Genomic DNA, 22,392 nt, shown 5'->3' with positions numbered 1-22,392 from the left:
CTAGTTTTTTGTATTTTTAGTAGAGACGGGGTTTCACCGTGTTAGCCAGGATGGTCTCGATCTCCTGACCTCGTGATCCGCCCGTCTCGGCCTCCCAAAGTGCTGGGATTACAGGCTTGAGCCACCGCGCCCAGCCAAGATGTCACTTTTTATGTGAAACTCTGATCATGAGTCTTGGTAAATATTATGAACACCTTAGAAAAAGCTGCCTTTGTAAAGCTTGGAGAACAAAAAGTGATGTGCAACTTACCGAAATGTGACTCACACATTTATCTTCCCTATCCCTTGTCTTTCACATCAAGAATGTCAACTATGGTTAGAAGAAGGCCTGTTGTGTGTAGGATGAAATAAGGAGAGCATCAGGTGATTGTGTGTAGCTATTCAGTGCAGAGCATCTTTACAACTCTATTTTAATTATTTGTGGGCATGGAAGACACATCTGTTTGCTGTATATGCTATCAAGTAATACGTGTTATTTATGGCTGGGCGCAGTGGCTCACGTCTGTACTCACAGCACTTCGGGAGGCCAAGGTGAGTAGATCTTTTGAGGTCAGGAGTTTGAGACCAGCCTAGCCAACATGGTGAAACCCTGCCTCTACTAAAAATACAAAAATTAGCCAAGCTTGGTGGCAGGCGCCTGTAGTCCCAGCTATTCGGGAGGCTGAGGCACGATAATCGCTTGAACGTAGGAGGTGGAGGTTGCAGTGAGCCGAAATCATGCCACTGCACTCCAGCCTGGGCGAAACAGCAAGACTGTGTCTGGAAAGAAAAAAAAGAAAAAGAAAGAAAAAGAAGTATGTGTTATTTCAAAACTCAAGAAAATGAAAGGTATCAAAAAACTAGTATGGTTGGGTTTAGGTGGGAATTGTTTAGAAAGGTTAAGCCAAAAAAAAAGCAGTCAGAACTTTGTAGCTATTAGATAATAGTTCATTCATTTATTTATTTAATATATTATATATTGAGAGTACCTCCTAAATGCCTGATCCTGTACTAGGCACTTAAGGAGATCATTAGACCTTTGAAGTCTTTAGCCTCAACAAGTCATCACTGAACAAATTCCTTTATTGAGTTCCTATCCATGTGTCAACAGAAACTGAAATGTTCAGAAAAGGAGAAAGAGTTTAAGAGATTAACAAAGGAAGTATTCCTGGTCCCTCAAAAAGTTAAACCATATGACCCAGCAATTCAAATTCTAGATATATACCCAAAAGAATTAAAAGCAGGGACTTAAATATTTGTACATGCATGTTCATAGCAGCATTATTCACAGTAGCTAAAATGTGAAAACAAACCCAAATGTCCAATAAGCTTATGATTGGATACATGGAAGGTGGTATATCACACAATGGGCTAATCTTCAGCCAAAAGAAAGGAATGAAGTACTGATGCAAACTACAGCGTGGATGAACCCTGAAAACATTATGCTAAGTAAAAGAAGCCAGACACAAAAGGCTACATTTATATGATGACATTTATATGAAATATCCAGAATAAGCAGATCCATAGAGACAGAAAGCAGATGGGTGGTTTCCAGTTATTGTAGGGAGAGAAGAGAGAAGAGTAATTGCTAATGGGTACTAGGTTTTCTAGTTTTAGAACTAGATAGAGGTGAGCGTTTCAAAACATTATCAATGTATTAAATTCCACTTAATTATAAACTTCAAAATTGTAAATGGTTCATTTTATGTTGCATGAATTTTACCTCAGTTAAAAAATAATGTGCCTCTAAGAATTCAAACAGCATACAGCTTACTTCCATATTTTACATATTATGAGAAGCATACATATTAATAGTGGATGTAGCAAAATGAGGAAAAATACTGTAATTAAAAATTGTGATTGTGGGCCGGGCACAGTGGCTTACGCCTGTAATCGCAGCATTTTGGGAGGCCGAGGCAGGTGGATCACGAAGTCAGGAGATGGAGACCATCCTGGCTAACACGGTGAAACCCCGTCTGTACTAAAAATACAAAAAATACAAAAAAAAAAAAAAAATAGCCAGGCATGTTGGTGGGTGCCTGTAGTCCTAGCTACTCAGGAGGCTGAGGGAGGAGAATGGTGTGAACCCGGGAGGCAGAGGTTGCAGTGAGCCGAGATCGCGCACTGCACTCAGCCTGGGCGACAGTTCAAGCAAGACTCCATCTCAAAAAAAAAAAAAAAAATTGTAATTGTTAGGAAGCAAATAAAAATAAAAATGTTAAAACGGGGGCCAGGCGCAGTGGCTCACGCCTGTAATCCCAGCACTTTGGGAGGTCGAGGTGGGCGGATCACGAGGTCAGGAGATCAAGACCAGCCTGGCTAACACAGTGAAAGCCCGTCTCTACTAAAAATACAAAAAATTAGCTGGGCGTGGTGGCAGACGCCTATAGTCCCAGCTACTCAGGAGACTGAGGCAGGAGAATCTCCTGAACCGGGGAAGTGGAGGTAGCAGTGAGCCAAGCTTGCACCACTGCACTCCAGCCTGGGCTACAGAGCAAGACTCCGTCTCAAAAAAAAAAAAAAGGTTAAAACGCATAAAGATCGAAGAAATCAGCCATAGGCCCTGAAGAAATTATATGTAATGTGTGTAATCTTGAACCCATGACCTGGGCCTCAGTTTCCCTCACTGACATGGTTTTTACTTCTTCTCCCTCTTATATTTTCCCTTATTCTTGGAATCTACAGAAGTGAAGTCTGAAAATGTTCATTCCCAAGAATTACTCAGACAGAGAAATACTGGACTAGAATTTTATATGCCTAGGCCTTCTCAACTCTAATATTCCAGGAATAATAGGTTAGAAAAATAAAAATAGGAAAATTGTATTGATCACTTTTTACCAAAAAAGAGAAGACAATTATCTTGAATTTACAGTTAGCGAAACACTGTAGGTGGAGTTCAATTTACCAGTTCAAGAAAATGTTTAAAAAAGAATTTCAAATGAGAAGGCAGTAAACTGGCGTTTTTAGGTTTTAAGCATCTGCTTGATGGTCTCATTCCAATCTTTTCACCAAGGGCTGATTTCAACCAGGGTTAAATCAATAGGTCCTCCAGAGCTCTTCTTTTTTTTTTTTTTTTTTTTTTTTTTTTTAAATTTATTTATTATTATTATACTTTAAGTTGTAGGGTACATGTGCATAACATGCAGGTTTGTTACATATGTATACTTGTGCCATGTTAGTCTGCTGCACCCATCAACTCGTCATTTACATCAGGTATAACTCCCAATGCAATCCCTCCCCCCTCCCCCCTCCCCCTGATAGGCCCCGGTGTGTGATGTTCCCCTTCCTGAGTCCAAGTGATCTCGTTGTTCAGTTCCCACCTATGAGTGCAGAGCTCTTCTGAAAAGAAAAACTAATCCCAACAAATCTCTCATTTAGTGTCAGTAGCTACAAACACAGTGTGTTTAAGAAAGATAAGATATGAGAGAGGATCACATGCATAGCTTCAGGCATTACCATAAAGACTGACAGAACAATAAAAAAGGGAAAAAAAATGAATGCTTTAAGATTAGAGATAAACTATCAAAGTATATTTAAGGTTTAAAAAGCTCTAAGATGCCCTTTCCACAGTCTAACCTTGACACTTTTTCATTCCTAACACTTTCTGTTTACAACTAATGATTAGACACGATGGTCAAATTTCTGGTTGAGAAGCTGCCTTCCAGACAGTTCACTTCTGCTCAGGTCTGTAGTAACTGAACCTTCAGATCTGCTGCCACTCTGTGCTGCTTTTCAGTGCCAAAGGCTTATGACACTTGAAAAATATTATGTGCCTTCATTCTTACAAAAAGGAAATATCATGACTTGAAAAATGACCAATGAATGTTAGAGTAGACCATATAAAACGCAGAGGCATAGAACAACTGAATCCTTTAAAAACGTTAATCAAATCCCTGGCTTTCTTACACACTACTTCATGAAGTAGGAAAAGATTGCCAAACATTATAAAAATGTTATTTCCCTCAGGGACTTGAGAATTAGCAGAATACACAGGTCATGTGTTTAGTGATCCTGTTAGAGGATACATTTTACAGTCATGCCACTGGTAATTCTGCTAGAGCAAGAGAGGGATACCAAACACTACACATTACCGTGCATAGGGCGTGTGATTACAGAATAATTAAAACTGTGCTATACTAAGGTTATCACATAACACGGTTTTTAATATCCTTTATCAGTGAATCAGTTATATACAAAATTTCCCTTTCCACACATATTTTCCTTTTTTACCTTCTTCCTGCACTACCCAAATTTCTGCACTTTGATCTATAGTTATGCAATGTAGTCATCCTTTTAAAAATGAATTTTAAAATCTCTGATAGCGGCCAGGCACAGTGGCTCACGCCTGTAATCCCAGCACTTTGGGAGGCTGAGGCAGGTAGATCAGCTGAGATCAGGAGTTTGAGACTAGCTGACCAACATGGTGAAACCCTGTCTCTACAAAAAATACAAAAATTATCCTGGAGTGGTAGCATGTGCCTGTAATCCCAGCTACTCTGGAGGCTGAGGCTGGAGAATCGCTTGAATCCAGTAGACGGAGGTTGCGGTGAGCTGAGATCGCACTATTGCACTCCAGCCGGGGCAACAAGAGCGAAATTCCATCTCCAAAAAACAAAAAAAAAATTTGATAGCTCCCATGCATATCAATACTGAATTGTCTTCTATTTCAAAGTACAACAGTACTGAGAAACCTGTGGAGGAGTTCATGGTGCTCTACTGACTTCTGGAATCTGAGTGGAAGTAATTATTTTGAATTTATTTTTGTGTCTTATATTGATTTCTTAATTGTGTTCAAAAGTATTTGGGAATTCCCAATATTTTCACTGAATCAGATTTTTTTTTTTTCTTCTTTGTAAGGCGGGACTCAAAGCCAGTGCCTCAGAAGTAAATATATATAGTATATATACACACACATACATACATATAGCTTTTATATAGTAGAAAAATATGAAGAAACAATAATATTTCAGGTCACCTGCTCCCTTATATCACTTATCAGATTTTGGGGACTTTAAGGACCTAAATTTTCAAAAAAATCAAGTTAGATCATGGATTTTTTTGAAAACTTGTGTCATTAAAGTCCTGAAGAAAATTTGAAAATGTAAGCCCTTAATGTCCAGAAGACATTTATTTTAGAGTGTAAAATAAAGTAAAACGAAGGGTTAAGGGTAGGTAACTTTCTTTTATCTTAAACAATGGTATGTATATATCTATATATCTATGATCATCCATAGGTATATAGAGTCTATGTATGCTAACCCAGCACCAATTACCTCCCTTAGCATATAGAAGAGACCAGTGAATTAGAAGTTAGGAGATGTGAGTTCTAACCCTATTTCTACCACTAATTAGATAATAGAATTAGAGAAATTCATTGACTTCTTTCAGCCTTGGATCCCTTTGCTGTAATGTTAAGACATTGAAATAAGTAACTTTATGTTAGTTGTTTCTACAATATGTTGTGTGTGTACCTGGTGGGGACCTCAGCGTCACCCTTGCCAGAGACAACTGGATCTTTATTTAAAAGTCTATACTAATATTCTTTCTTCACTAGAAAGGATAGTGGGGTATTGACTCTCGACTGTAAATAACTCTGTTTTCTCTGCCTGCATGCATGTCCTGTCTCTCTAGTCATTTTATAAACATTGAAACCAGCAATCATGACTTAAGTTTTTGCCTAGACTACAACCCATCTGTTATAAACAGTAAAAGCTGAGTAAATATGCGCTAATGGTTTTACCATAAGTCCTTTAGGAGCATTCTCTTTACCCCATTTACCCCATTCCACGTTATTTCCCTGACAGCAGAGAACCATAGCAGTCATGTCGCAAGTTTGATGATGGCGGAATGCACTCTTTGCTTTGAGAGTGTGTAAATTCCCCTCAGGGGTATCATATGTTTATTAATGTGTCACAAGTTGCTTGTTTCCTGTTAGCTCGTCTCAGTAAATGGGACTGTAGCATTCGTTGGATACTAGTTTATTTTTAGCTTTTTAAATCACCTACTGATGAACAGAAACAGTAAACAAGTATTAAACATCGAAAGTAATTTGAAAATAGTGCCATCCTGGAGAGTCTGGAGTTCCAGACATTACCAGACATTTGTAAATCAGCACTCATCTCACAGAGCTGAAGAATAGAAGTTAGGAAAATAAGAATACCTAAGTGATGTTCATCTGGAGCCATTTTCTGAAGATTAGGAGACATTTGTATTTAAAGAAGAAAAAGAGGTGATGGCTGTGGTGGGGAGTCCATATTTGCTTCAACTTTAGTCATTCTTATTCAACCCACTCATATATTTCAAATGAAAAGTATAAGGACTTATCTGGAATTTTGAGCTTCACACTAATTAGACACCAAAGAACTGAAGGCCTCATCATGGTAGTATGTTCTAATTTGTTAAACAAACACTGTGTGACTGTACTGCAAAATGGAAATATAAAGAAACTGGGAATGAAGGAGGCGGTGCTGATAATAAGATCTAACACTTACTGAGTGTTCACTGGAAGACAGACAATGTTCTAAGTTCTTTATGGGTTTTATTGTATTCATTTTCCACAGCAGCCTATGGCATCATTGGTATTACTTTCACCTTGTCCCAATAAGGAAATGGAAGCCAAATGAGCCAAGTAACTTTCCCTAGTTTTCAAAAATAATGAGTGATAGAGCTTGAATGAGTGATTGAGATTGAACCCATGAGGTTGGGCTTTGGAGTCTTGCTCTACACTTGACCCTGCCTCTCTCTCCCTCTCTCTCTGTATATGAATGTCTGGTATTCCACACAAAGAGATACAGTACAACAGACAAACAAAAGTAATCAATAGTTTGAGGAGAAAGGAAATCTAAGACTCTTGTGTCTAAACGATTTATGTGGAAGTTTCAAAATTATAATGCACAGATTTACTTCTTTAAAAGGCTTTTCTCGTTTTTTTGTTTTTTTAAATTTTGTTTTGTTTTTTAAAAAATTCTGTGTTCTACAAATCTGTATTATTCCAAAACCTAAGTATCTTCTTAAGGCACATTTGAATGTGCCCTAAAACAGTTAATAGGTTAATTTAGATAATTTTTTTTTCTGAAAAAATGATCTTATAATGAGCCTGGAAAGAGCATGCGCCAGTCAGTACTGGAGTAAAATTAATAAATAATGCATGAGCAGTATTGCTGGCAAACCCAAAGAGGGTATCTTTTTCATTTGGATGTGAAGCTCAAGCTAAAATTTAACACACTCTTTTCTCTCAAATCTGTTTCTTTTTCAGTGTTTTTTATGCTGAAAGATTGATTCTACCTTTCGTACACTCAACTGAGAAAAATTCTTGATCATCTTGGATGCCTCTCTCTTTCCTTTGCTTCCTCACTGTTATATTGATTCAGTGTCTTAAATATATTTTGAACGTGATCCCTCTTTTGTGTCCCAATGTGTGTTGCTTTCATTGGGGCTGCCATTTGTTTCTGAATGAATGCAGTTGCTTTCTAATTTGTCTCATTGGATTTATTCTTCCTTACAGTCAAACCCATTTTTCTCATTATAATCAGAAAATCCTTTCCAAGATCCAAAGTTCATCATTCCTCAACATAAAGTTTAAACTCTTTTAAGTGGCTTATGTGACTTTCAGTCTTGCTTCTGTGCATCTATCCAGTCTCAAGTCCTTTATACTCCAGTCACTCCACATTATTTGCAATTACTTAGACACAGCAAGTTGTTTTATCCTTCCAGGCTTTGTGCAAACCCTTCTTAAAATTGCAAAAGTCTTATTCAGTCTCTAAGATAGTTCAAATATCATCATTTATGGAGCCTTCTTGTTTCTTTCTTTGATACCACTGTGGTAGTTCATAGCTCTTCATAGAAATTATCATGTTGAATTTCAGCTGTTTATTTGCTTGTCTCTTTCCCTGGATTGTGAGGGCCTCAGGACAGGGAATATGCCTTCTTCTAGCAAAATTCCTGAAACACGCATGCTCAGGACTTTTTTCAAACTTCTGACTAACTTTGTTTAATGGCTAATTATTTCACCTATTAAGTATCTTACATCTACTTGTAGGCTAGGTATTATAGGAAGCTAGAGATGTCTACATTCAATAAAGAACCATCCAATTTTGTGGAAATATTCTTTGTTACCAGATACTAAGCCTAATAGCCTACCCATCTTCTGGACATTCTCACTGTGTCATATTAGCATTAAACAAAAGCAAGAATCTAAATAAGGGAGCTGCTTAAATGTCAAAGTATTAGCTGATTATTCCATATGGAGGAGGACTTAGGAGATGTTGTTCATGATGCGAAGAGGAACTAGTATCACTGAGCACCTATGACAGGCCAAGCAGATTTCTATCCAGTATCCTTTTTAATGCTCAGACAGGTGCTGTCTCTCTACCCCACCTGAGACTCAAAGGAGTTAAATAAATTGCCCAGTGTTGCAGAGATGGTAAGCAGTGAGACTCAAATACAGGAATTTGATGGCCAAGTACATGAATAAGCAGTTGGGCACTTATTTACCAAATGGGAAGTTCTAAAGCAAACTTTGAATACAATATTTTATTCCTCTCTTTCTTCTCATTAGTCAACACCATGCCTGATACATTATCAGTGTTCATTGAATGTCCTGAGACTTAAAAAATAAGTAGAAGTAGTGCAATTTACTGAAAAAACTTCATTTGGTCCCAACCCTTTCAAAAGGTTTATAGCCTCACTTATTCCAAGATATAAACTTGATTTATGTACCAGGAAGAAAAAAAGAGATGCTTATTTAATGACTGGATTCTGTAGAATCTGTCTATCAGGATGGGGTTGTTCTTATGTAACACAGTAGAATGCTTTGCTCTGACAACCTGGACTCCAGGTCCCAACCCAAATAGATACGGGTCGATAAAGATAGTAACTTTGCAATACTTTTATCCAAGAATGTGTTCTGCCCAGACTCAGTAACTACTCTTCTTAGCAAGACAACCAATATTGTAAGAGCATGCCCCATTATTCCTGTACCTCGCTGTGATTAATAGGCCAGTTATAGTTTTCTACTTCTATTGAATTTGTTAATTTTAGCATAAGCCCAGGCTTGACTTTATTCTTGACCTAAATCTTCCTTTATTTTTTTTCTAGGTACAAAATATCTATTAAACATTTTAAAACTGAACCTGAATGTAAAACAAAACTTTTTCTCTGGCAAATAAAAACAAATATACATTTAACCTTCACAAGACCAAGTATTGTTTAGTTGGGTAGCAAGAGAGAACCCTGTGGATTAAGTCAAGATACCATAAAATTAGTTAAACAGTGAAGTTTTTGCTTCTCTTTTAAGTGAATTGAATACAGTGCCTTGGCAACACTTGCTTTTTGTTCACTCCAGGTCACCATATTTATTCTGCTTTGTTACAGAAACTCCACTTACTGTATGAAAGTATCCATCTCGCTAACAGTGGGTGAAAATGACACTGGACTCTGCTATAATTCCAAGATGAAGTATTTTGAAAAAGCTGAACTTAGCAAAAGCAAGGAAATTTCGTGCCGTGACATAGAGGATTTTCTACTGCCAACCAGAGAACCTGAAATCCTTTGGTACAAGGTATGGACTGTGGGTGGTTCTATTTCCTATTAACAAATTAATTGTGCCTTATATTCTGGGGCAAATTGGATAGAAAACTTCCATGGGCATGATATAGTTTAGCTTTGCCTTCCTAGAATAATACAGCAAGTTATACTGGTCATTAAATGTTTTTTAACCAATGGCTTTAGTAAATTCTAGTCAATATTTGTATTGATAATCCACTGTAATAAGCTGTTCTGTTGATGTTTATATTTTATTTACATGGACAATATTTTCAAGTCTATTATGATCTGGGTTGATAATTTCAGGAACTAAATTACCTTGAACCTTCTTTTCAGGGTTCTTCACATTAGTAATTCAAAATGTCCCCAAACAAAAGGAAAAAGGTTTGATTTTTTTTCCAGGATAAAATCATATACTAGTTTTTCATGGAATGTTCTGTTTAATGGTCATAATTTTGTCCACATTCTAATCTTTTTCATGTATAAACATAAACATTTTAAAGAAATAACATCTGAGGAAATTTTATGACACCAGAAATATAATATTAAAGTAACTTTCTTCTAAAACCAGATGAAACTTTAAACTTAAACAGAATAATTGAACCTCTGAGTTTCCTATCACCATCATTGATGTTTACTGATATTCCAGATTTGAACATAATTTTAAGCTTGTTTGTACCCTAAAAGAACTTTTTGTTATTGAATGTACTCAAAAAATAAAGTATGGATGCTATGAACATTCCTCCAGAATATTTTATCCATAGTTTAAAGAATCCTTATATAACATTTGCTTTGTCCAACTCACTGGAAGTAGGACTTTAGAAGCTGGGCCTCTTTGTAACTTGATCCACAAATGTCAGTACACAGAATTTGAGCCTTCATGACAGACTGAAGATGAATTCAAAAACTGTTAGAAATAAAACAAGAAGCAAACCTTTAACAATTTTAAAAAAGATTTTTCCAAAACAGCAATGCTCTTTCCTAAGTAAGACTTGCTTTTGATTCTTGATCATGTGAAATTGTGGATTCAGAACATCAAGGGAACTGTTTTATACTTGTCCCTTGCTTGATTTTCAGTCCTAGACTATGTTAAACGGAACTCAAATACTAGTCCTGCTGGTTTCTGTTACTGTGGAATGAATTTTCTTTTTCTCTTTTTTTAATTGTTGGAGTATTTCTCATACTTAACCACCCTTACATCTCAAACCACCCTGTGGTTTGCCTGACTTCCACAGGCATATTCTGAGGTAAGCCCTGATGATTGCTTCAAGGGGGAGTGGTATTAGGGGAGTTTGACCCGAAGTCTCCAAAAAAACCCTTTTTTTCCTTAGTACTCATGTGTGACATCAGCTTCTCAATATGCAGTTCCTTTGTTGTTCACTAATAAGTTTAAGAGTTGTGTGTCTTTTCTCACCTTTTGTAAAGAGCATCTTAAAATTTGCTGAAAGATGAGAGACTACACATACACAATTTAAAAAGTGGCTAGTCCTTTACTCATATTGCCAACATTGCCACAGTAATTTTGACCTTAAGCTATGCAGACTAGTGAAGTGGTGGGTGGGGACGCAGTATATGTGGTATTTAAAAGTCACAAAATTTCAGATTATCTTTCCATAGTCAAAGATTAGCCCCTATAGTCTAAATAGCAGAGATTTAAGGGCTACTTCTATAGTAGAATAGTATAAAACAATTAGTCTGACTAAATATAGATGTCACACATTCAGTGGAAAATTTATGCAATCACCACGAGTCATACAACTAATATGGCATATGCAATGTATATTTTGGTCTGAAATAACTGGAAAATTGCCCCCAATTACACAAAAGCATTGAGCCACATAACATAATGTTCTGTAAAAATTTGATTTGGCAATACAACTTTTTAGAAATAATATTACTCCTGAAGAGTGTCAAATGTTTTAAAGCTGTTTTATCCTCGTTCCATTGATTTCAAATCTGGCTAGAGGAAATTGACTTCTGTTTTGGCAAAAACAGAAATCTCCTGAGCCAACATCATTATAATTCAAAGCTTAATTCAGAGACCATAATTTGGTAAGTCTATCAACAATGAAAACAGATATTTATGGAACTCTAAAGACCTTGCATATAAATGTTGATTGTGTCTTTCATGGATTATAGCATGCACACACTATGAAGAGATTTAATTTTTACTAAATGTAAAACTAAAATGTTTCAAATATTGAAATAGAATTCAGGTATAATCATTGAACGGTGCCATCTTTTGTACGGCAAATTTTCTACTTTCCAATAAAATAATATGGTTTGTATTTTATGTTATCAATTTCAATATGGTTGATTTCACAATCATCAAATGTGAAACATTTGTTTCCAAAATGATGTCAGGTATAATCTTAGCATACATCTCTATTCTTATGTCTAATAAATCAATACATATGTAGTTTAGATATACTAATCTCTGAAGTTAATTGACTTTTTAAAAAAATTATCTTCAGATTGAAGTATTCATTGGTTCAAAAATGTATAATGACCAGTACAACTTGCCGTATTATTCTAGGAAGGCAAATTCTAGGAAACAAATTGATTTCCCAGAGATTCTGAGAAGAAGTGGAATTCTTTAGCATTAGTTTCAAACTTTTTAGTCCCTTTGAAATATAATTTTAGAAGCTTTTGTTTCACTCATTTAAAACTGTTCTATATTTTTCCATTACTATATGTACTACCAAAATTGTATGTTTTTCATATAGGAATGCAGGACAAAAACATGGAGGCCAAGTATTGTATTCAAAAGAGATACTCTGCTTATAAGAGAAGTCAGAGAAGATGACATTGGAAATTATACCTGTGAATTAAAATATGGAGGTTTCATTGTGAGAAGAACTACTGAATTAACTGTTACAGGTAATCACAGTCTTCAATATTTCACTTGGAAGTGATAAAACTACTGTTTTAAGTTAGTTTTTATGCTACACATTGATTTTTTTAATCTATAAAGAAGTACATAATCAATTGCAAGTGGATTCCTATAGGTGAAAGTTATTCCTCCTTGCTTTTGAATCATCTTCCACTGAAGTCCATTCAAAGGCTAAAGAGAATATGTTTAGGGAGTTATAGAAATGTTAGCTTTTGAGCCAGGCGCGGTGGCTCACGCCTGTAATCCCAGCACTTTGAGAGGCCGAGGCGGGAGAATCACAAGGTCAGGGGTTCAAGACCAGCCTGGCCAACATGGTGAAACCCTGTGTCTACTAAAAATACAAAAATTAGCCAGGCGTGGTGGCTGTAATCCCAGCTACTTGGGAGGCTGAGGCAGGAGAATCACTCGAACCTGGGAGGCAGAGGTTACAGCGAGCTGAGATCGTGCCATTGCACTCCAGCCTGGGGGACAAGAGCAAGATGAAGTCTCAAAAAAAAAAAAAAAGGGAAATTTTAGCTTTTGAAAGTACTTGAAATAAAAATGAGTTTATGATTTCCAAAAATTATGCTTATATTTTATAATGGTATCATTTTTGGGAACATTTTCTAGAGTGGCTAAATAGAATATATGAAATCTACCTCTGTCTTCCTGTCTTACTCCAAATTAGAAAAGGCACTTTTCTCTTTTATTTATTTGTCACTCTGTCAATCTGACATATGTGTCCTCGTTTACTTGAAAATAGCATAACTTCAGGTGCAATCACTGAATAATTATGTGAGACGTGATGCACAGAGTCATTTTCATAGCTGGTTGCTAAGTTGGAAGGACATGAGGACAAGATTCAGAACACTACCTATAATCATGAATCTACAACTCACTAGTCACATAAGTTGGTGGAGTTTCCACATCCGGCATCATATTAGTTTCCTCATGTATAAAATGGTGATGATAAAACGTGCTGTTCTTATTTCATAGGGTTTTTGCAAGGATCAAATGAAGTAAGGTAATATGAATGATATAAATTTGTAAAATGCAGAATTATATCCAAATGTGCATCATTTTTGTCACATAAAAATTGCATTCATACATTTTTTTTCTTTATAGTGCATTTCTTACAAGGTGGTTTCATGAGAAAAGAGGGTATAATAAGAACAACATTCAGAAGTTAAAAACATTATTCTCATATTCTTATTGAGAGATTCTTCTTGGTGACTTTTGTGTATGATCATACTTGTAAAACTTACATGGAAAAGCATAAAAAGGACATTAGCTGTTTTAAATTAAACAGAGTTTTATTTGTTCATTGATCCACTTGAAATTAGTTTTCCCTGTATATGAAAAGTGTTTTGTGGTAGTCACCTACATCTTATAATAATTTATTTCTTTAAGGTATCTGGCTATACTTGAGTTTCTATACAATCAATTTTGAAATTTGTTTTTCATCTATTACTTAATTTTTTCCTTTAATCGCTACTGAAGTAGGTTTTTCAACCAGTAGTATTGAGACAAAGGAACTTAAAAATATAAAGTAAAGCAGTCTACTCTGAATAGAAAATAGGATGCACTTCTAGTCTTTATTCTTCAGAGTAGAGAAGTCATCTTTAGTAAGCACTTCTTTCCCCTTTCTAGAAATGCTAGGATTCTAAACCACTACCTAGCATGAGACAATTGGAGCACAATATCATGGATACTGAACGCTGGGCTCCGAATGGTAAAACAGCTTATATAAGACTATTTTATGGCACCAAAAATAGAACTCTTTATCTCCTAAATGTTTTCCAGGGCAACTGTACTTTCCTAAACTTCATTTGTCCAAAAAATCTTCTTTTCTTTATATAAAATCAAAGAATAATTAAGTGTTGATATTCAAGAGGAAGATAGTTAAAGTTTTAATGAAAGTTTTCGTTCTACTGGTTATCATGAATACTTCTATCGTATGTAGCCTTACCTGAGACAATGATTTGGGCAAATAAATTATGAAACAGTCTGACTGGATGTGAAATTTTGGTTTAATGGAGAGCTACATGCCCTAGAATTAAGAACAGTATATACTAAAATGCATTTTAGGTATTAACAACATGTCTATTGGGAAGATACATTTGTGTATAACATTGTTTTAAATGGTGTGACACTCTAGCACATTTACTTTGGGGCCAAATTAAAGAGCAATTCTTAAAACCCAAATTATATCCCTCAGTTAAAGCAACAAACATGGGTAGTATCTGAATGATAAGAAATCGCTGTTTTTTATCTTAGTTTTCTGCACATCATTATATTTTATTTAATGAAAATATGGAAAACACGATATTATTTGCTTTTTGTGGCATTTATTAAATTAGTGGAATTTGAAGTTTGTTATAATGTCACTTAAAAAAAAAAGAGGAATTATATATGTAAAAAGGAAATTTCTGGCTGAAGGAAGTGGCCAAATGTGCAGGCAATATCGTGAGCTTTTATGGGCAATCCTTCCCTTTTTGAAAATGTATATCCTTAGCTAAGTGAAGTACTGGTTCAACAAAACAGATCACAGTGAAAGGAATTATAAACCCGTCCAGCCCTTTTGGTATTTTAAACATCATTTTGTTTTTCTTTGAGACAGAGTTTCACTCTTGTTGCCCAGGCTGGAGTGCAGTGGTGCAATCTCGGCTCACTGCAACCTCTGCCTCCCAGGTTCAAGAGATTCTCTTGCTTCAGCCTCCCGAGTAGCTGGGATTACAGGCCCATGCCACCACACCCAGCTAATTTTTGTATTTTTGGTAGAGACCAGGTTTAACCACGTTGGCCAGGCTGGTCTCAAAGTCCTGAAACATTTTCAATTTTTTTCTTTTAAATTAAAGATGTTACAGCACCATCTCTGACCTCTATCATTTATTAGCCTTACCCACATTGAAGTTCTTACTCCAAATGTCCTCCTTCTGAACTCTTATTCATGGTTTTCTCCCTCTGGAAGGTTTTTTTTTTTTCTTTTTTTTTCTTTCTTCTCCTTTGTCACATCCCTGATTCTTACCCTTTCTTCAAGACACAGCTAAAATGTTATCCTCTTGTTGAGGCACATAGTCCATGCGTCCACAGTACTTTTAGCATCTCTGTTGCAGCACTTACCTCATTGCATCATAACTATTTATTGACACTCCTGTATTTTCATAAGAATGTAAGCAACTTAGAGTCAAGGGCAATGTCTTTTATTTTGTAAATAAGCATTTGATTTTAGAACAGTTTTAGATTTACAGAAAAAATATAGTAGACATCCCATATAGCCTGTATTCAGTTCCCCCTGTTATTCACATCTAATATTAATATGGTATATTTGTTAGAGTTAATGAACTGATTTTGGCACATTATTATTCAGTAAAGTCCATCGTTTATTTAGATTTCTATGCTTTTTACCTGATGTCCTTGTTTCTGTTCCAGGATCCCATCCAGAATAGCACATAACATTTAGTTGTCATGTCTCCTTAAAATACTCTTGGTTATGAGTGTTTTACTTTTTTTTTTTTTTTTTTTTGATGACTTTTACAATTTTGAGGAGCATTTTGTCAAATGTCCTATATTTGGGATTTTTCTGAGATTTTTTCATGATTAGACGAGATAGGTCCTTGGAAGAAAAACCACAGAGGTAAAATCACACCATGTCATATCAGCCTGACTTATCACTGTTGATGTTGATCTTGATCACCTGAGGTAGTGTTAGGAAGGTTTTTTTCACTGTAAAGTTACTCCCTTCCCCATTTTTATACTGTAGTTTTTAGAAGGAACTTACTATATGCCATCCATGCTAAAGGAGTGGGAGGTTATGTTCCACCTCTTTGAGAGCAGAATGTCCACATAATTTGTTTGGTATTCTGCTACATGAGATATATGTCTATTCTCCCACATTTATCTACTTATTCAGTTATTGCTCTATACCAGTTTGGACTTACGGTTATTTTATACTTTGCTTTATAATCCAAATTACCTTATTTATTTTGTTGCTCAAATTATTACAGTGTTTGTGTCATGTAAGAGTGTCTGTTTAGTGTGCCTCCTTTGAGTACCTGCCTACTTTCTGGCCCTTTAAGATGCTCTAAGCTCATCTTGTATATTTCCTGCCCCAGTCTCTAAATCAGATATATAGTTTTCAAAGATCCTATGTTGCTTTTATTGGAGAAGTATACCAGAAATGAATACCTTCATGTTGAAAGTACTCTTTGCTACTGGGATATAGTTGTTTTGAAGCTTTTCTAATCGACAGAAAATGGAAAAATACGTGTAGTAACACATACACATATACACATATCTATAGATATTTATATGTGTAACCACGTGTGTTTATACTAAGTTAAACCTGAGTTCATACTGATGTTTCCAACTCTAATTTATTATCGCATGGATCATTTTAGCCTCTTTCCCTACCTTATGTGTAACCTCCCAATCCAGTAGTTAGAAAACTGGTTCTCACCATCTGCCATTCTTTTACTTAATTGTTCACTTCCAATATAAATGTATGGTGAGATCACAATTTTTTAGCCTGTGCCCATGTGGGAAACAACTTTATCAATTGGATTGTTTTGTGTTTATGTACAATTGTTTTAGCATTTAACCTTACAGACTTCACTCATTTCCAAATTTGCTAAGGTTAGCACCTTTCTCCTCACCCGCTTCAGTAAGGTTATCTCACATATTTGTAATATAGTTAGATTGTTTTATCATATTCTGTATTTCCCAGGATCCTCAGACCTCCTGAATTATATTTAAAACTTGCGTACATTAAGGTTCTCTCTTTGTGCTGTGAAGTTCTATGAGTTTAAACAAATGCATAGTGTCATGTATTCATAATTAAAACGTAACAGAATAGTTTCACTGCCCTAAAAAAGACTCTATGCTTCATATGTTCTGCCCTTCTTTCTGCCTCCCGAATCCTTGGAAACTACTGATCTTTTCACCATAACTATAGTTTTGCTTTTTCCAGAATATCATATAGTTGAAATCATATAGTTTTTGGCCTTTTCAGACTGGCTTCTTTCACTTAGCAATATGCATTTCCTTCACTCTTTTCTGCCTTCCTTCCTTTTAATTGAGCATTTTATCTCTTCCATTTTTACATCAATTTTCCTTCTTTTTAGATATATATTTTAGTGATAGCCCTGGATATTCCAATTTTCAACTAATCTCAGTCCACCTTCAAAAAACACTATGTAGTACAGATACCTTATTACAGAGTGCTCCCAGTTCCTCTCCCCTATCCTTTATGACATTGCTCTCATTCATTTCACTGTCCCATATTGTATAATCACCCAATATATTGTTACTGTTATTTTAAACAAAGTTATCTTTTACATCAATTTAGAATAAGAGAAATAAAATATCTTATTTTACCTTCATTTACTCCTTCTCTGGCACTCTTCTTTATGTAGATCCAAGTTTCTATCCCATACACTTTTCTTCTGCCTGAAAAACTTCCTTTGACATTTCTTGCGATGAAGGTCCAGTGGTGATGATGTCCCTTAGTTTTCATTTGTCAGAGAATGCCTTTATTTCTTTTTCGGCTTTGAAAAATAATTTTGCTGGATATAGAAAAAAAAATTTTTTTTGCTTTTGTTTTGTTTTGTTTTTTTTCATTTTGTTTTGTTTTTGAGATGGAGTCTTGCTCTGTCGCCCAGGATGGAGTGCAGTGGCGTGATCTCGGCTCACTGCAACCTCTGTCTCCTGGGTTCAAACAATTCTCTTGCCTCACCCTCCTGAGTAGCTGGGATTACAGGCACGTGCCACCACGTCCGGCTAATTTTTGTATTCTTAGTAGAGACGAGGTTTCACCGTGCTTTCCAGGATGTTCTTGATATCCTGACCTCGTGATCCACCCACCTTGGCCTCCCAAAGTGCTGGGATTACAGGCGTGAGCCACCGCACCCAGCCTGTATATAGAATTTTTGATTGGTACTTTTTTCCTTTTGTCATTTTCAATATTCCATTTCACTCTTTTATTGCTTGCATGATTTTTGATGAGATGTTCACTCTGATACTTATCTCTGTGCCTCTATAGATATGATATTTTCTCTATGTTCTTTCAATATTGTCTGTTTTTTTTTTTTTCCTGTAGATTGAATATGATATGCCTAGATATAGTGATTTTGTTATTTATCCTACTCAGTGTTTTTTGAGCTTCCTGGATTTCTGGTTTGATGTCTGTCAATTTTGAAAATTCCATAACCATTATCACTTCAGATATTTCTTCTGCTCCATTCTTTTTTTCTTCTGCTTTTGATATTCTGATTATACATACAGTATGCCTTTTGAAATTATCTCACAGTTCTTGGATGTTCTTTTCTGTTTTTATCATTTATTTTTCTCTTTGCATGTCAGTTGATAAAGTTCTACTGATGTATTTTCAAGCTCACACATTCTTTCCTGAACTGGTGTCCAGTGTACTGATGAGACCATCAAAGGGCTTCTTCATTTCTGTTACAATGTTTGTTTTTAAAAAAATCTAGCATTTCCTTTTGATTCTTTTTAGCATTGCAATCTCTCTTCTTATATTACCTGTCTGTTCTATCATGTGATCTATTTTGTCCCATTAGAGCACTTACTATATTAAACATAGTTATTTTAAATTCCCTGTATGATAATTTCAACATCTGTGTCATGTCTGAGTCTGGTTCTGATGATTGCTGATGCATGTATTGTTTTAATGGCTTCTGGTCCAAGTAAGTAATAGTGATCTCAGCTGTGACTCTCTGGGATTTATTTACCTGCTCTTCAAATTTTGGGGCGGTGGTTTGCCCTGAAACTTCAGTTCTCAAAAGATTTTAGTTTTTAGGGTTTTTTTCCAGCTTTTTCTTGGTGTAGCAATGGAGTGACAGCTTCTGAGCTATTTACATGTAGAAGCTGAAACCAAAAATGGCAATGTCATTTTCAGTCTGGATTTCCCAAACTCAATAAGAATCTAGCACAATGTCTCACCTATAGTTGTCACTCAGCAGATGTGCATTCTTGAGTGAATGAATTCACTGTGATTGACACAATCCAATTTAAATCAGTTGCTTTTAAAATGTGTTTATAATTGGCAAAATAATACTCTTGACACTTAAAAAGTAGAAAAAATCGTGGAGGAATAATACCCTCCATCCAGGTCTCACACTCTACTTTTATTAATATTTAGGTTGGTGCAAATAGAATTGTGGTTTTAGCCATTACATTGCGGATTTTTGCCATGGAAAGCAATGGCAAAAGCCACAATTACATTTGCATAAATCTAATACTACCGAGTTTTACATAAACCTTTTCATTTTCTACGTTATATTGCTGATTTGTATTGAGATTTAAGTCAAATAACATCACTTTTCTTATATTGTTAAGTCAAATGCCTACCTGTGGTTGAACTTTTAGGTATGAATACAGTGCTGACTATTCCTATAGAGATGATTATGTTCATTTTTAACACATCATCCCAGTGTATGAAGATAGGTTTTATTCTTGATTCTGTCTTACACTATAATAACTTCTCTTTCTTGACAAAACTCGTTATATTTTTTATTGGGAGATATGTCTGTTTTGAATGGAGATATTATTTAAAATGTTATATGCAAAAGGCTCTGTATAAAGCTGTTTAATATGCTTTTATATTTTTTCTGGAATGTATTATTCACCTCTCTTTAGTTAGAGATTTTTATCCTAATAAAAAATACAGAATCCAGTACATATTTTTTACTTATTTCTTTTAATAATAACATATATAACCAAAAAGTGTATAAAATGTAAACACGTAGCTGCTTAGCATGCTATCAAAAGAACTCAACTAGGCAAAGAAGTAGAATACTATAGGCCCCACAGAAACCCCCATATGCCCTTCTGTTTATAAACCCCTTCCTCTCCTCTACTGGATAGGTACCTCATTATGTGACTTTGGGGGTATTTATTTTCTTGTGTTTTTAAAAGTTGTATTAGCTGATAGTATATGACAAAGTGATATAGCTACATTTTGCCTGGTTTTGAAACTTATAAATTAGGACCCACATGTTGTGTATTCTGTCTGGCTTCTTCAACTCCAAATTTTGTTTCAAATATGCATGTATGTTATTCTATTCATCTGCACTGTATGCATTATTTTTATGCTATGTTATTTCATTATATGAAAGTCTCAGTTTCTTGATGGACATTAAGGCTTGTTTTAATTTTTTGCTTATGTAAGTAATATTGTTGTTAACCATCTTATGTACGCACATATATACACACAAACACTTACATATTTCCTTGAACATATAAGCAAGCATTTCTGTAGGATTTTTACCTAGGAAAGGATTCGCTTGTTAAACGTATGTATATTTTCAAATTTACTAACTATTGTTTAGGCTAATTTGGGTCATGGCCTGTCCTAACCGAATTGACTAAAGGGAGGAGAGGAGAAGTACTCCAAAGAAAGTTGGAGGTGCCAAAATCAGTGAAAATTATTCTAAGGAACATAAAAAGCCATTTTCCACTACTTCTACACATTATGATTTCTTAAAGATTAGAAAATGTAATTTGATATGCATAAAATTTTGTTTTGGACTGTGTAACAATCTTCTGTGCTTCCATATTGTTAAATAAAAATGTGAAAATATTCAAGTTTGTATTGATATACATTGCCATATCCTAGGGTTCCTTGCACTAAACTCTAACTCACATCCAGGCTATACCCTAGCCTTCTGCCAGATATATGTGGGAATGTGGGTATAGGGAAAACGTCGTATCCAGAGGTGGTCCATTAGCAATCTAGTGATTCCAAGATAAATTAGATCAACTTGGCTCATCATAAATGCCAACTTTGTAGACAAAAAATAGAAATATTGGTAATGATACATATTTTTTGGATTTGTTAGGTCTAAGAAAAAAGAAATATACACTATATGAGTATTTTTTAGATGTATTGATTACATTACATTATACTCACTTTTGCCCATTTAATGCTTATTTCCCCTTCGGGCCGAAATATTTTTCTATTATTTTTAAAAGAGAGATTTAAAACAAAGTAAGAACTATATTTCCATCAGAAAGTTTGGAAATGAGTCAGACCAGTTGAAACACCATTTAATTTCTAGGGCCAGATCATAGAATTAAGTAATGGTAAGGGAATACCTTGTTAAATTGTTATGTCAGAAAAAAATTTCCCGAGTAAATATGAGAGTCAGCAAGCAGAGTGAGGAAGTGAAGAAAGGAAAACTGACTTGAAAAGAAGCAAAATGAATGAGGTGATTGCTACAAGGATGTGATAGTTTAGGTAGCATTTTTATACTTTATATAAGTTTTTAACAGTTGATACAGCAGAATATTTAAACTACTTCCCAATCAACCACAGACTGAATTTATGCTCTCAAAAGGTACATCTTCCTCCTCTTTTAATGGTTGAGGAAGCTGAGGCAAAGAAAGGTTAAGTGGCTTTATCAAGGTCACAAAACATCATAGTGACAAATTTGGGAATAAAAGTTAATTCCCTGAACTTCAGTCTATGATTTACTCCACTGGATAATTAATAGCAAGGCACTGTAGTGTTCATATTAGCTCTGCTGATCGCTATGAGAGATTTATATTTTAAGTTCAACGGAAATACATTTAACTGAGACTTCTAATTCTTCTGCCATTGATGTAATTAAGCTGTGTATTTGTGGTCTAGCCTGGGGATGGAGTGATTGCTTCTTTTTTTTTTCCCATTTCTTTCAAAAAATTGTCTATTTTATTTCTCCTTTAAAAAAAACTGTTTTTGTTAAATTATTTCATGGATTAAAGTGTGCTTTCACTGACTACAGCCTAACAATAATTGATGAAATTGATAAAAGGGGCAGATCTTTCCAGACTTTACTTTGTATGTTTGCTAACGTTCCAGGATCCATTCCCGCAAAAACCATCATGTATATTATTTTTGATGAATTGATACATACTACAGTTGTAGCTGTTTTATAAGTAAATATCTGCCATATTTTTGTAACTCACATATCATTTAGATTAATTCACACTTTTGAATTAAA

The 22,392-nt window shown here is 35.1% G+C and overlaps 1 protein-coding gene across 1 annotated transcript in view; it reads left to right on the top strand.

The window, feature by feature from the left end:
• Nucleotides 1-22,392, top strand: part of IL1RAPL1 (interleukin 1 receptor accessory protein like 1) — a 1,395,449-nt gene that overhangs the window by 811,304 nt on the left and 561,753 nt on the right. Inside the window, exons 4-5 of the mRNA XM_003917532.5 lie at nucleotides 9,352-9,538; nucleotides 12,249-12,402. Coding sequence (XP_003917581.2) covers nucleotides 9,352-9,538; nucleotides 12,249-12,402 — 341 coding nt within the window. The remainder of the gene's footprint in view (nucleotides 1-9,351; nucleotides 9,539-12,248; nucleotides 12,403-22,392) is intronic.

Source organism: Papio anubis, chromosome X (genome assembly GCF_008728515.1).
Source record: "Papio anubis isolate 15944 chromosome X, Panubis1.0, whole genome shotgun sequence".
Lineage (NCBI taxonomy): Eukaryota > Metazoa > Chordata > Mammalia > Primates > Cercopithecidae > Papio > Papio anubis.
Note: the sequence above shows the minus strand (reverse complement) of the source record. Positions and strands in the feature narration are given on the sequence as shown.